At 43.6% G+C, this 13236-nt stretch overlaps 1 protein-coding gene across 1 annotated transcript in view; it reads left to right on the top strand.

The window, feature by feature from the left end:
- The window catches only part of LOC125433272 (flocculation protein FLO11-like), a 75516-nt gene that overhangs the window by 60306 nt on the left and 1974 nt on the right, over nt 1–13236 (top strand). The window contains exons 17-24 of the mRNA XM_048497774.1: nt 247–410; nt 1324–1350; nt 1469–1617; nt 2590–2657; nt 8521–8684; nt 9795–9821; nt 12902–12971; nt 13002–13080. Of these exons, the coding sequence (XP_048353731.1) occupies nt 247–410; nt 1324–1350; nt 1469–1617; nt 2590–2657; nt 8521–8684; nt 9795–9821; nt 12902–12971; nt 13002–13080 (748 nt within the window). The remainder of the gene's footprint in view (nt 1–246; nt 411–1323; nt 1351–1468; nt 1618–2589; nt 2658–8520; nt 8685–9794; nt 9822–12901; nt 12972–13001; nt 13081–13236) is intronic.

The following is a 13236-nucleotide window of genomic DNA, read 5'->3' as shown; positions in this document are numbered from 1 at the left end:
TGAAATATCAAAGAACGAGATGTAGACAGTGGGGAAAATATCATGGCTCGTACAAAGGAGGGTCATAAAAAGTCAACACAGTTGTGTGGTTTTTTTTAAAAATTATGGGTGGTCCATTGGTAGTCAACAGGAAAAATAACCAACTAATCAATGGGGGTCGACGAAGCCATATATCCCAGCATCTTCTTTTGCTCGAACCTTTCCTCAGGTCAAAACCATCTACTAAAATTCTCTGTCTCCACACAGATCATTAAGAAATGGAAACGAAACCGGTGTGGACGCCATCTGCACTTACAGATATGACTCCACGTTTGACAGAGTGAAAATGTATGGTGAAATAGTTGCCCGGACTCAGAATTTCACCAAGACAGGCCCCTACCTCTTGGAGAGAGACAGCCTCTACGTCAATGGTAAGTATCCGATTTTGGACGGCTGGAGTAAGTGTGGTCTAGCAGTCGTGTGACAATGAGGGTGATTGCATTCATTGAGCCTCCATTGGCCAGGAAGTGAAGGGTCCCCTAGTGAATGAGAACTGCTTCAAACTGGGCGTTCTCAATTTCACGAGAGAAAGAAATAACATCGAACCACGGTTGACTGGATTTCAGTGAGTTTCATCATGGGTTTGGGAACCTTTTGGAAGTAGTTACAAAACCTTCTAACATTTTGGATGCTGTGTGGTTTCCGGGCTGTATGGCCGTGTTCTGGCAGCATTCTCTCCTGACGTTTCACCTGCATCTGTGGCTGGCATCTTCAGAGGATCTGATGTTGGGAAAGCAAGTGGAGTATATATACCTGTTGGAGTGTCCAGGGTGGGTGAAGAAACATTGTCTGTGAGTAACAAAGAAGACAGCCAGGTCAATAGGTGAGGGCATCTGAATAGAAGTATGAGTAACAATGAAGTCTATAGCATGGGAGTAACAATGAAGATAGCAAAGTCAATAGGTGGGAGCATTTGAATAGAAGTATCCTGGCCTTTGTTTCCTTTGTCTATAGTCATCCTATGTTTGTGTGGAGCTGATTAGTCACTGTCTTGACTCTAGTATTTTTCAACACTGGCAGCCAAGTTCTGTTCATTTTCATGGTTTCTTCCTTTCTGTTGAAATTGTCCATGTGTTTGTGGATTTCAGAGTGGTCCAGAATTTCTGTGTTTTCAAATAATATTCTAGGTCCAGGTTGGTTTATCATGTGTTCTGCTATTGCTGATTTTTCTGGCTGAAGTAGTCTGCAGTGCCCGGAAACCACAGCACCCAAGTGATTCCGGCCATGAAAGCCTTCGATAATACATCTTCTAACATTTTCTTATGTGACTTCTTTACATTTCAGGGTTCCATGAAACACCTCCAACCACAAGTAAGTACAACAGATACCTATCCCTCAGACATTCCTCCCCCTTGATTTCCATTTAGGAAACCCATAGCTATTCTGCCTGTGGGACGTTTAAAAAAATACATCCTGTTCTTTTCTCCAGCTGTGTTGCCAACCACCACGACCACCCCATCTACTGGGATCCAAGACTTCACGGTGAACTTCACCATCACCAGCCTCACATATAGGTCAGAGATGGGTGTCCGTAACTCAAGAAGGTTCAACTCTACAGCCAGAAGTGTGAGCAAAGTGGTAAGTGTGTGGAGACCATGGCATTGTCAGAGATCGAAGACCAGAATTGCTTCCCTCCCCAAATGAGTATAGAGCTGGAGAGCCTTATGTACAGGGAAAAGGTTGAAAGAGTTATGGTATTTTCAGTTCATAAGAATTGTGTCCCAGGGAAGAGGAGGAGGAGAAGAAGAAGAAGAAGAAGAGGAGGAGGAGGGGGAGGAGGGGGAGTTTGGATTTATATCCCCTCTTTCTCTCCTGTAGAAGACTCAAAGGGGCTTACAATCGCCTTGCCCTTCCCCCTCACAACAAACACACTGTGAGGTAGGTGGAGCTGGGAGAGCTCCGAAAAGCTGTGACTAGCCCAAGGTCACCCAGTGTGTGGGAGTGCACAGGCTAATCTGAATTCCCCAGATAAGCCTTCACAGCTCAAGCGGCAGAACGGAGAAACAAACCCGGTTCCTCCAGATTAGAATGCACCTGCTCTTAACCACTACGCCACTGCTGCTCCAGGGATTGATGTTTGTAAGATTATGCATGGTGTGGAGATACTGGAGGGGATATATTTCAGCTAATTAAACTGGTGAGTGGCGGGTTCAAGACAGAAAAGGTGAAAAAACAGTGCAAAGGTTTGAAGCTCTTTGCTTTTAGGGTGAGTGGAATAACTTAGTATGGGACCGCACTGTAAGTTTTCCACACCACCTATATGGTATTTTAAGAGTCACCAGTTTGAAGACTGGGTCCGTCTCCACCTGGCCCTGAAAGTCCTTTCTCTCTTCCACCAATCATTTTTTCTATTTTCTTTTTTTGCATTTGCTCTAACCGTTCAACAGGTTCAGAATTGAAAAGCTTGCTATGTTGTGGTGGTTTGGGTGGTTCTAATGAAAAGGTAGTCCATCACATTTGTTTGTAGACATGCAGGGTTCCTGGTTTTCATCTTATTATCCAAGGCTCAGGCAACACATAAATCCTAATCCAATTCTCTGTGTTGTGCAGCTTCATCAAACGATAGAGGCAAGCAGCAATGAACTTACGATTCTTGGGTGTCAAGCCACAAGTTTTAGGTAAGGTCTCCTTCTTGGTGCGTACAATTTTGCTACAATATAAAATTATGCCTTGGAAATTCTTTGTGATCGGTTTGTCCCCTTTTAGACAAAATTATCTATATTATTATAAATCCCTGTGTCGCTGAATAGTTACGTGTGTCGCATATGTTGGGCTGTGTACTGGATGACTCTAATATTACTGGGTATGGAGTTTAAAGCCATAAGTGCTCAGAATGTTTTTGCCTCGTTTGATAGTTTGGTAGTTGGCATTGAATCCTGAGAATATTTTAGTTTAAAAATACGTTTCTAGTCCTCAAGGGCGCACAAAGAGGGTATACAACCGTAATGATGAAACTTTCCGGCTCAGTGAGTGCACAATTCAGAAAAAACCCTAACTTGACCCTGCTGGCACCTGTTTACCTTTCCCCCTCCCCCAAACAGTGGCGTATTTGCCTAGGGACAAGGGGTACCCCTTGTCCCCGGGCACCACTCTTCTAGTCACATGTGACCAGGAAGACGGCAGCGGGGGGCAGAGCCAGGCGCCCTTGACCCGGCCCATGTCGATTAGACATGGGCAGGGTTGAGGGCATTCGAAGATTACTAGGCAGCAGGACTTCCTGCTGCCTCGTTGTCTTCGAGCGCCCTTGACCCTGCCCATGTTGTCATCGACATCAGCAGGAACAAGGGCGCCCGAGGATGCCCAGCTGCCCAAATGTTACAACAATTTGTCTCTGGACACCATTTACCCTTGGTACGCCTCTGCCCCCGAACACAGGAAAAACAATTATTTACATATTTCTTTTTTAAAATATGGTTTAATCAGGTGTGGTGCTATCTATTATATAAAGAAACATGAAATAATTACAAAAATCAAATATGAGCAAAACAAACTCAGACACATGTAAGACAATTATAATGAAAAAAACTGATTCATTATAAACCCAGTTTCATACGGCGTATTAATCAAACAGGAAGAAAACAGCATTTATGCAGAAGTATAAAGTGAGAAAAAGTAACATAAAAATAATTGAAAACGATACACACACTGATAATTGGGCCTACATTAGTGCACTAAAAATTGTCCTACTTTTAATTTGGAGCGAACTGAAAAAAATGGAATACATTACATTTGATTTGATTAATATCAATTAATGACTTTTTTGTTGCTGAGTTTTAATATGTAAGTCCATAATTGAAGGTAGGTACTTTATGCGTTTCAAGTCCAAGTGGAACTACCCTGTTTCTCCGAAAATAAGACATCCCCTGAGAATAAGATGTAGTAGAGGTTTTGCTGAAGTGCTAAATATAAAACATCCCCCGAAAGTAAGACGTAGCAAAGTTTTTGTTTGGCAGCATGCCCGTCGAACCAAACACCAGAGCATGCAGCTGTGGAGCGAAAAAATAAGACATCCCCTGAAAATAAGACATAGCGCAACTTTGGGAGCAAAAATTAATATAAGACACTGTCTTATTTTCGGAGAAACACGGTACTGACTTCATCTGTCAATTGGTTTCTTTTGTCCATTTTAATGGTGTTTAATTCTGGGAATAAAGTCTCATAAAAGTACGCAGAGGAAAAAATTGCGAGTAAAGTCATTGCTAGATTTTTAAGGGTGGTAAAAGTTTCCGGTATTCGGTTCCAAGCATTCAAAATGTCTTGGTTGTAGTGGCATTCTTCATTTTGCAGGCATTTGCATTCCAGTTCCTCAAGCTGAAACCTCAGGTCAACAAACTCTCGAATCCAAATGCTATCCTGGAACTCTACTAACTGCCGCTCGAGTCCTTCAATTTGTTGCCATTGGAAGTCATTTAATTCCAGTGGTGGGCTTCAGCCGGTTCGCACCACTTCGGCAGAACCGGTTGGTAGAATGGTGCTTGTAAACAATCGGTTGTTAAATTATTTGAACCCCACCACTGTTTAATTCCATAGTAATATAGACTGCTGCATCCGGTTACTTAATTATTTTAATTGTCTATTCTAAACTTCTGAATTGATTATATCTTCCATCAAACTGATTGCTTGCTGAGTTTTAAAGCATGCTGGTGCTTTCTATGCAAGGACTTCATTTAATTTTGCATATCTGAGCTGATCTCCTTGAAATATTTTTTTTTTAGACGGGGAAAATTCTAATCTGTTTTAGTCCCCACATCTCATTTGAAAATTGGAAGTTTTGTTTCAAAGGCTTTTTATGTATCCGAGCATAAGGTCAGCATTTTTGCCAAAACCTTTTAACTTTAAATTCAGTTCATACGAACCAAGAAGTCTGTAGAAAACATCAGCGGGCTGACCCATGTGTGATTCCTGAGCTGAGGAAACTGTTCCAAACTTTTAATTTCAACGTATAATTTAATTCAACGTATAATTTAATTCAACGTATAATTTAATTCAACGTATAATTTAATAGCACTCCACAAGATTTTTGAGGACTTACCTCAGTTCAGCTCCCTTAGTTGTTGTGCATCAGCAGTCTGCTGTAAGTTGATTCAACTTCCTGCAATAATGCAGAAAATTCTCCTTTGTAAACGGTTCAAGGCTATTAAATTCACAATTTTTGTTACATCATTACATCATGTAGTTCTGTGAATGGTGCCATGGCGTGCAGCACCTCCTGGTGGATAATGCAATGAAATGGTGCAACTGGATTTCCAATAGTTTCCATAAACAGTTTCACAAATCCAACCTTTCCCCCACCATATTGGGTGCCCAACCTTAGACATATCAATGCTCGAATCATGGAGCACATAACAATTTTGCATATTTAATTCCCTAGTGTATTTATTTGATACCAAATTATGTAGGGTGGTGAGAACCACAAAGGATTGCGAAGAGCTCCAAGCGGACCTTGATAAATTAGGTGAGCGGGCTCAGAAATGGCAAATGCAGTTCAATGTAGCAAAATGTAAAGTAGGGGCAAAAAATCCAAACTTCCCATACACGCTACAGGGGTCAGTGCCATCAGTCACAGACCAGGAAAGGGATTTGGGCGTCATAGTTGATAGTTCCATGGGAATGTCAACTCAATGCATGGCAGCTGTGAAAAAGGCAAACTCTATGCTGGGGATAATTAGGAAAGGAGTTGATAATAAAACTGCAAGGATTGTCATGCCCTTATATAAAGCAGTGGTGCGACCGCACTTGGAGTACTGTGTTCAGTTCTGGTCGCCACATCTCAAAAAGGATATCGAAGAGATAGAAAAAGTGCAGAGAAGGGCAACGAGGATGATTGAAGGATTGGAGCACCTTCCCTATGAGGAGAGGCTGCAGCGTTTGGGATTCTTTAGTTTGGAGAGGAGATGTCTGAGGGGGGATATGATTGAAGTCTATAAAATTATGCATGGGGTAGAAAATGTTGACAGAGAGAAATTTCTCTCTCTTTCTCACAATACTAGAACCAGGGGGCATTCATTGAAAATGCTGGGGGGAAGAATTAGGACTAATGAGGAAACACTTCTTCACATAACGTGTGATTGGTGTTTGGAATATGCTGCCACAGGAGGTGGTGATGGCCACTAACCTGGATAGCTTTAAAAAGGGCTTGGACAGATTTATGGAGGAGAAGTCGATCTATGGCTACCAATCTTGATCCTCCTTGATCTCAGATTGCAAATGCCTTAGTAGACCAGGTGCTCAGGAGCAGCAGCAGCAGAAGGCCATTGCTTTCACATCCTGCATGTGAGCTCCCAAAGGCACCTGGTGGGCCACTGCGAGTAGCAGAATGCTGGACTAGATGGACTCTGGTCTGATCCAGCAGGCTAGTTCTTATGTTCTTATGTTCTTATTGGCACTGTTTCTAGGGCCATTTTTGCACGGTCAAAATACCCAGGGGTAGAACCTGGATCGTACATACTGCGGCTGATTTGTAGCGTTTTCTCCTTCCGCACAGGTCCCCGGTACATCCAGGTAGTCGAGGCAGGGCCCAGACATAAAGCCCTAGCTGTTTCCGCACTAGCCCATGTCTGTTTCAATTTGCACCGTCGGGTGGAGGGTGCTGATTCTGTCATAAACCCAGAAACAGGCTCGTGCCAGCCATCTCCACTCCATAAACACTACCAAAACAGCAGCAGCCTCTACTAACCGCTCCCTAACAACAACGGATTTCAAATGGCCATTTGCTGCCCTAGGGCTGGGCCGGTCTATGGCCACCCCTACAAAAACGCGGTGCCTACTGATTGACCCCCCCCCCCCCGAATGGTGAGGCAGGAAAAATACACTACTTCTGCTCTGGGTCACATGGGTATTTAAAAAGAACCTCCAAACTGGCGATTGTTGAAAGTCATGGAGCAAAGGCAATACTGCCAGAGCAACACCATGGCAGACATGCTGCAGCACCAGGAGCCGTGGGAAATTCTCGATAGCACAGGGATATTTCCCAGGCTCACAACAGTACAATTATGTCAGGGAGAAACAGCCTAGCTTTACCAGATCTTCTGTCACTGTCTGACCATCAGAAAACCTAGCAATGATGGCCAACCGAGTCGATGAGTTGATATCAGTAGTTCTGTCAACACAAATTGAAAAATGTTTACAATTATTGAAGTCTCCTTTCAATTGATGTTGTACATCAGAGATTACTGTCATCACTCTGTCTTTAATGGTGTTTCTAGTGACTGGTGTCTTTATTTTGCTCATCTTGAAACAAAAAAGTGCACATTTTAGAAGAGTTTCTTTAATAAATTCTCTTTCACTGAGTGCATTTTCATGCCAAGCTGCACTGGCGTAATGCCCATTGGGCAAGGTGGGCAGCTGCCCAGGGCATCACCTGGGGGGGGGGCATCAAAATGCTGGGTTCATTTTTGGGTATTTTAGTGGTTTTCCATTTTTGGCCTGCAGGGGGCGCAGTTTTTAGGCTAGCATATTTCAGCGTATCATCAGGAGACTGTCCTTATGCTACCTCCCAAGTTTGGTGAGGTTTGGTTCAGGGAGTCCAAAGTTATGGACTCCCAAAGGGGGTGCCCCTATCCCCCATTGTTTCCAATGGGAGCTAATAGGAGATGGGGGCTACAGTTTTGAGGGTCCATAACTTTGGCCCCCCTGAACCAAACTGCACCAAACGTGGGGGGTATCATTAGGGCAGTCTTCTGATGAGACCCTGAAAGTTTTGAGACTGTGACTTCAGAAATGTGCCCCCCACAGCCTGCTACCCCCATTGACAGCAATGCAGAAAACTCAATGCAGAACAAAGATTCTTGGGCAAATTTCTAGGATGTTCCTGCAGGGGGTGCATTTTTGGATGTATCGGCACCAAAATTTCAGGGCATCCAACTCAGGTTTTGCCCAGGGCTACAGTTTTCCCAGGGCTGCCTCGTTACGCCCCTGCCAAGCTGTGAAGTGAGCAATACTGAAACTTGCTGATGTTAAATCTATAGGGCCTCTTAAGAATTTAAGAAAGTTAGCAAACCAAATTACCAGAAGACAAGTGATAGCTTTATTAATGTGTATAGGCCCTTGACATTCAGCTGTTTAAGCTTCATCAGGGTATCTATAAAAACACAATTTTACAATAAATACAGCCAACAAAAGAACCACATTTTCAAAATGTTACAACCTATTACAATGATTATTACCAGTTTATAATGTTTTAATTCATAATGTTTGCAATATTTTACATTTAAAATTAATATTCATTTTAATGGTTTGCAATAGTTTTAATTCATGATCTTTTAATATTTTAAACTTACAATTAATATTATTAATTTGTAATAATGTTAATCAATATTTGTAACATTTTAAATTTGCAATTAATATTAGCAATTTTAATTATTTTGCAATAATTTTAATTTGTAATATTTTGAATTTACAATGAATATTATTAATTCTAATAGTCTGTAATCATTTTAATTTGTTGTCTTTGACAGTAAATATGATCTTGGTGTTTTCCAGATCACTGGAGGATGGGGACCACACGGGTGTGGATGCCATTTGCACCTACAGAAAGGACTCCCCCACTGACCGGAAGCAGATATATCATGGAATAGTTAACACCACAAATGGTTTCATGAAGATGGGACCCTACCAGCTGGACCAGAACAGCCTTTACGTGAACGGTAATGGAAAAATCTTGGGAGCATTTAAACCTTTGGGGGCATGAGTTCAGTGTGGTTACCTCAGTCCTCCCATGTGCGCATTCAAATCATCTGATGCCAGATTCAGTGGTGTAGTGGTTAAAAGCAGGTTCACTCTAATCTGGAGAACCTGCTTTGGTTCCCCGCTCTGCCACTTGAGCAGTGGAGGCTTGACCTTGGGCTAGTCACAGTTCTTCCGAGTTCTCTCAGCCCCACTCACCTCAGAAAGTGTTTGTGGGGCGGTGGGGAGAAGATTGTAAGCCCCTTTGAGTCTCCTTACAGAAGACAAAGGGGGGATATAAATCCAAACTCTTCTTCATCTTCTTCTTTGTGCAAATGAGTCCAGTTCCACTTGAGAATCCTCTTTGCTAAGGATCGTTTTGTATTACATTTGTTATTACCATTTGTACTGGCCAATGTTGGCTGGAAAGAGATAGCGATTGCCTTTCTTTCTAAAACCTTTTGCAATCCGGATCTGTGACATAAAACATAATTCACATTTTGGTCTAAGGGAGGAGCGCAAAGTGTTTTGGTCTAAGGGAGGAGCGCAAAAATTTCTGGAGAATCTCACTCCGTCTTTCCACTCAAGCATAACTTATACAGTTATGCTTGAGTGGAAAGACGGAGCGAGATTCTCCAGAAATTTTACAGTTATGCTTGAGAACTTATACAGTTATGCTTGAGTGGAAAGACGGAGCGAGATTCTCCAGAAATTTTTCCTAAGTTGCTTTCATTTTCAAATGTTTACACCACTCAAATAGAGGTGCCGACTCTGGACTGAGAAATTCATGGAGATTTGGGGGCAGAGTTTGTGGAGGGAAGGAAGAGCAGCTAGAATGCAATGCCATAGAGCAGGGGTGTCCAACTCTGCCGCTTCAGAAGGCCATGGACTACAATTCCCATCAGCCCCTGCTGGCATGGGGAGGGGAAGGCGGAAGGGGAAGGGAAGGAGGAAAACTAAGATTTTGCCCCGGGCTCCATTTCCCCTAGATTCTTCTGACTATATCTAAAATGAACCTCTTGGATCAACACAACTAGTATGTACTCCCTCGTTTGCGTTCCTCTTGTAATAATGGTCTCTTCATATTCCAGGTTATAAAGAATCAGCCTCCAAAGCTTGTGAGTATTCAAAAAAAATTTCGTTTATGCTTCCTTTGGTCGCAAAGATGCTCTCATATAAGCCATTATTCAAGAGGCAGCACTATTGTACATGAAGCTATTATAGTGAACCAGACTCTTAGACCAGGGAAGTCAGTATTGTCTCCTCAAACGGGCAGGGGCTCTCCAGGGTCTCAGGCAGAGGTCTTTCCCATCAGCCAAACCTAGTGAGTACCATTGGTTTAGCTCTCATTTAGCAGGGCAGCAGCGGGCAATCAATGTACTTCTGATGCGTTTTTGCAATACCGTAAGGTCTTGGGGTTCACCTCTAGGACTGTGGGCTCTAGGCCCAAATATGCAGTGCTTGCACGAATACTAAGCAGTGTACTTCAAGAATCTCCCTGAGACATTAAAATGGAGGCTGCTTTGAATATTCTCCAGATCCCAACATTTCCTCAGATTTGATGTATTGTCAAAGGCTTTCACGGCTGTATTCAACTGGTTGTGGTGGGTTTTCCGGACTGTGTGGCCGTGGTCTGGTGGATCTTGTTCCTAACATTTCGCCTGCATCTGTGGCTGGGATCTTCAGAGGTGTATCACAGAGGGAAGTCTGTTACACACTGTGTCCGTGAGAATGGAATGTTTAGTGGGGTATATATTGTCCATGTCCCAGGGTGGGGAACCAATCAGTAAGTGTTTGGGTGGAATAATCCCTCAGATTATTTGCATTCCAGTTTCCATGTTGCATTTCTGACGATGAAGCAATGCACTAAGAAATGGTCTATTAGGTGTAACTGGCCGCTGCTCTCCATTCTAAAATATGATTGTTGTGGAGAAGGTGGCAAGAGGAAGTATTTGGAGCCACCGAATGAAGCTGATGGGGACTAACAGAAGTAGAGGTACTACTCCAGGGGCTGTGCCCAGCTCGAGTTACCAAAGTTTTGTTCTAAGGCTTGGCGATAGGTTTGGCCTGCGTCACCCCTTAATCCAGGCTTTAACCTGGGCAAACTGTAGCCCTGGGCAAAACCTGAGTTGGATGCCCCCCCATGGGCGGCCACTCCACCATGACCAAATTTTTTTGCACCAGGACATTGGTGCCTGCAGGGGGTGCATTATTAGACATATCAGCACCAAAATTTCAGCATAATATCAGAGACTTTCTTATGGCGATCCCCCAGGTTTGGTGACGCCCGTTGGCTAAGCAGCTACACAGTTAAGGACGCCCAGCAGCGTCGACCATCCGCCTCTTACCTCAATGGGAGCCAATAGGAGTTGTTGTTGGGAGAATCTTCCGGGTCCATAACTGGCCCTTGATGCGAACAGCGCCAAACTTGGGGGCGTGCTTTAATCTCCCGATGATCTCCGCCCACTCCCTTGCGGTGTCGACATTGGTAAATTATACCGCAGGCAAGCGGTCCATCCTAGACACTGTCCAAGAATCCGACCTCCAGGGGTGGAGGGGGCCAAAGTGAGGCGAGCTCGAACTGTAGCCCAGCAAGCAACAATAGCGTGGAAGCTCGATCGCGGAGCCGCCTGCCGCCACCCGGCCTCCACTCCATACCTTTCGCCAGCTTGAACCGTCTTGGCGAACATGGGTAGCCCGACAGAACTCCTGCGGTACAAGAAGTTCTGGCGCCTCTAGCCTGATAATAGAAACGGCCTTTGTTTCCAAGGCTTGAGGATAGGCTTGGTCAATACCCTAGAAATTTGGTAAAATTCAGATTTGGATTTATTTGGTCATAAAATTATCTGTATGCCTGAATAACACGAATAACATATTCAGATATATCCGAATATTTGGGTATACCCGAAAAATTGGTCTGTCCATTATATTGTATTTTTTGCATTTTATTTTGGCTACTACAGGGGGCGCATTTTAAAGCTAGCGCCTGAATTACACTTCTTCAGGGTATCATCCGAAGACTCTCCTGATGATACCACCCAAGTTTGGTGAAGTTTGATTCAGTGGGCCCAAAGTTTTGAACCCTCAAAATGGGTGCCCCATACCCATTGTTTCCAATGGGAGCTAGCAGGAGATAGGGGCTACCCCTTTGAGGGTCCACAATGTTGGACCCCCTGAACCAAACTTCACCATATCAGGGTGGTATAATCAAGACAGTCTTTAGATGAGACCCTGAAAGTTTGAGGGTACCTGTTACTCTTAACTAAAATGCACCCTGGCTGAAACACCAAGAAACAGCCCAAGATTCCTGCTGCTCTGCAGTGCCTTGGCTCCATTGCACCCAATGGAGAATGTCTGTGCAGGCTGCACATTTTTGAAGATATTGGCACTAGACTTTTAAGGCGGCTCCAGGAGGCCCTCCTGGTAACAGCATCCAGGTTTGGTGAACTTTGCTTCTGGGGTTTCAATTTTATGTATGTATCTCCCACGAAAGGCTTATTTTGTTTCCCTTCTCCTACTCATGAAGCCTGCTGGCTGAGTTCTCTCAGAAATTCTCTCAATCCTAATCTCCCCACCGCCCCCAGAAGCAAAGTTCACCAAGCCCGGGTGCTATTACCAGGAGGACCTCCTGGAGCCACCTTGAAAGTCCTGTCATTATCTTCAAAAATGTGCAACCCCCCAAAATACCAAAAAAAGCCTGCATTCCTTGCATTTGGATTCGTTCATATTCGGGCAGGACATATACGTCTGATTTTGGCCTGAATGTGCCCAGATTTGGGGCGAATCTGGGATTCGGTGCACCCGAATCTCCAAGCCGACTTGAGGACTTCCATGAGCTGTCATCTTAAAAACTAGCCTTTTGGGGAGGGGAGTCTTTTGCAACCCCTGTTTCAGTGCCCAGGATTTGGATTAGTAAATGTAATTTTGGAACAGCAGCAAAAAGCACATGAAAATGTGAAGGTGCTACTTAGAATAGCAGAAGCCAATTCGACACTCAAAGATTACTTAGGGTCAGCTCTGGGATGATGAGTAATAAGCAAACAAATAAACTAGGTTTGCTAACTCTGGGTTGTGAAATTTCTGGAGATTTGCAGGTGGAATCTGGGGAAGGCAGAGATTGCTCGGAGAGAGCTCAGCATGGATGTGATACTATTCAAAATTATTTCTGTGTTAAAAGTGGGATTTTTCTCTTTTCCAGATGTCTCTTACTCACTGCTTACTCTACTCACTACCACTGTTGCTACCACTACCAAGACTCAAACCCTTGGGTATTTCACTCAGTAATTTTGCACTTTCACCAACCTGCGTTATACAACTGACTTGGGAAAGCATGGATCCCGGAAATTCAGCTCCACAGAAAGAGTCATACGATATTATGTAAGCCTCACAACCTACTCTATTTCTATGTTTGTTTGTTTTTTAATAATTTGATTTCTAGCCCTCCCTGAACCTTAGTGTGGTCAGGGCAGCTTATGATAAGAGTTCCAGATTAAAATTAGCAATAGTAAATTACGAATGTGACATAAAATTAAT

Source organism: Sphaerodactylus townsendi, linkage group LG05 (assembly GCF_021028975.2).
Source record: "Sphaerodactylus townsendi isolate TG3544 linkage group LG05, MPM_Stown_v2.3, whole genome shotgun sequence".
Taxonomy (NCBI): domain Eukaryota; kingdom Metazoa; phylum Chordata; class Lepidosauria; order Squamata; family Sphaerodactylidae; genus Sphaerodactylus; species Sphaerodactylus townsendi.
The sequence above is the reverse complement of the archived record's forward strand: the minus strand, read 5'-3'. Positions and strand labels throughout refer to the sequence as shown.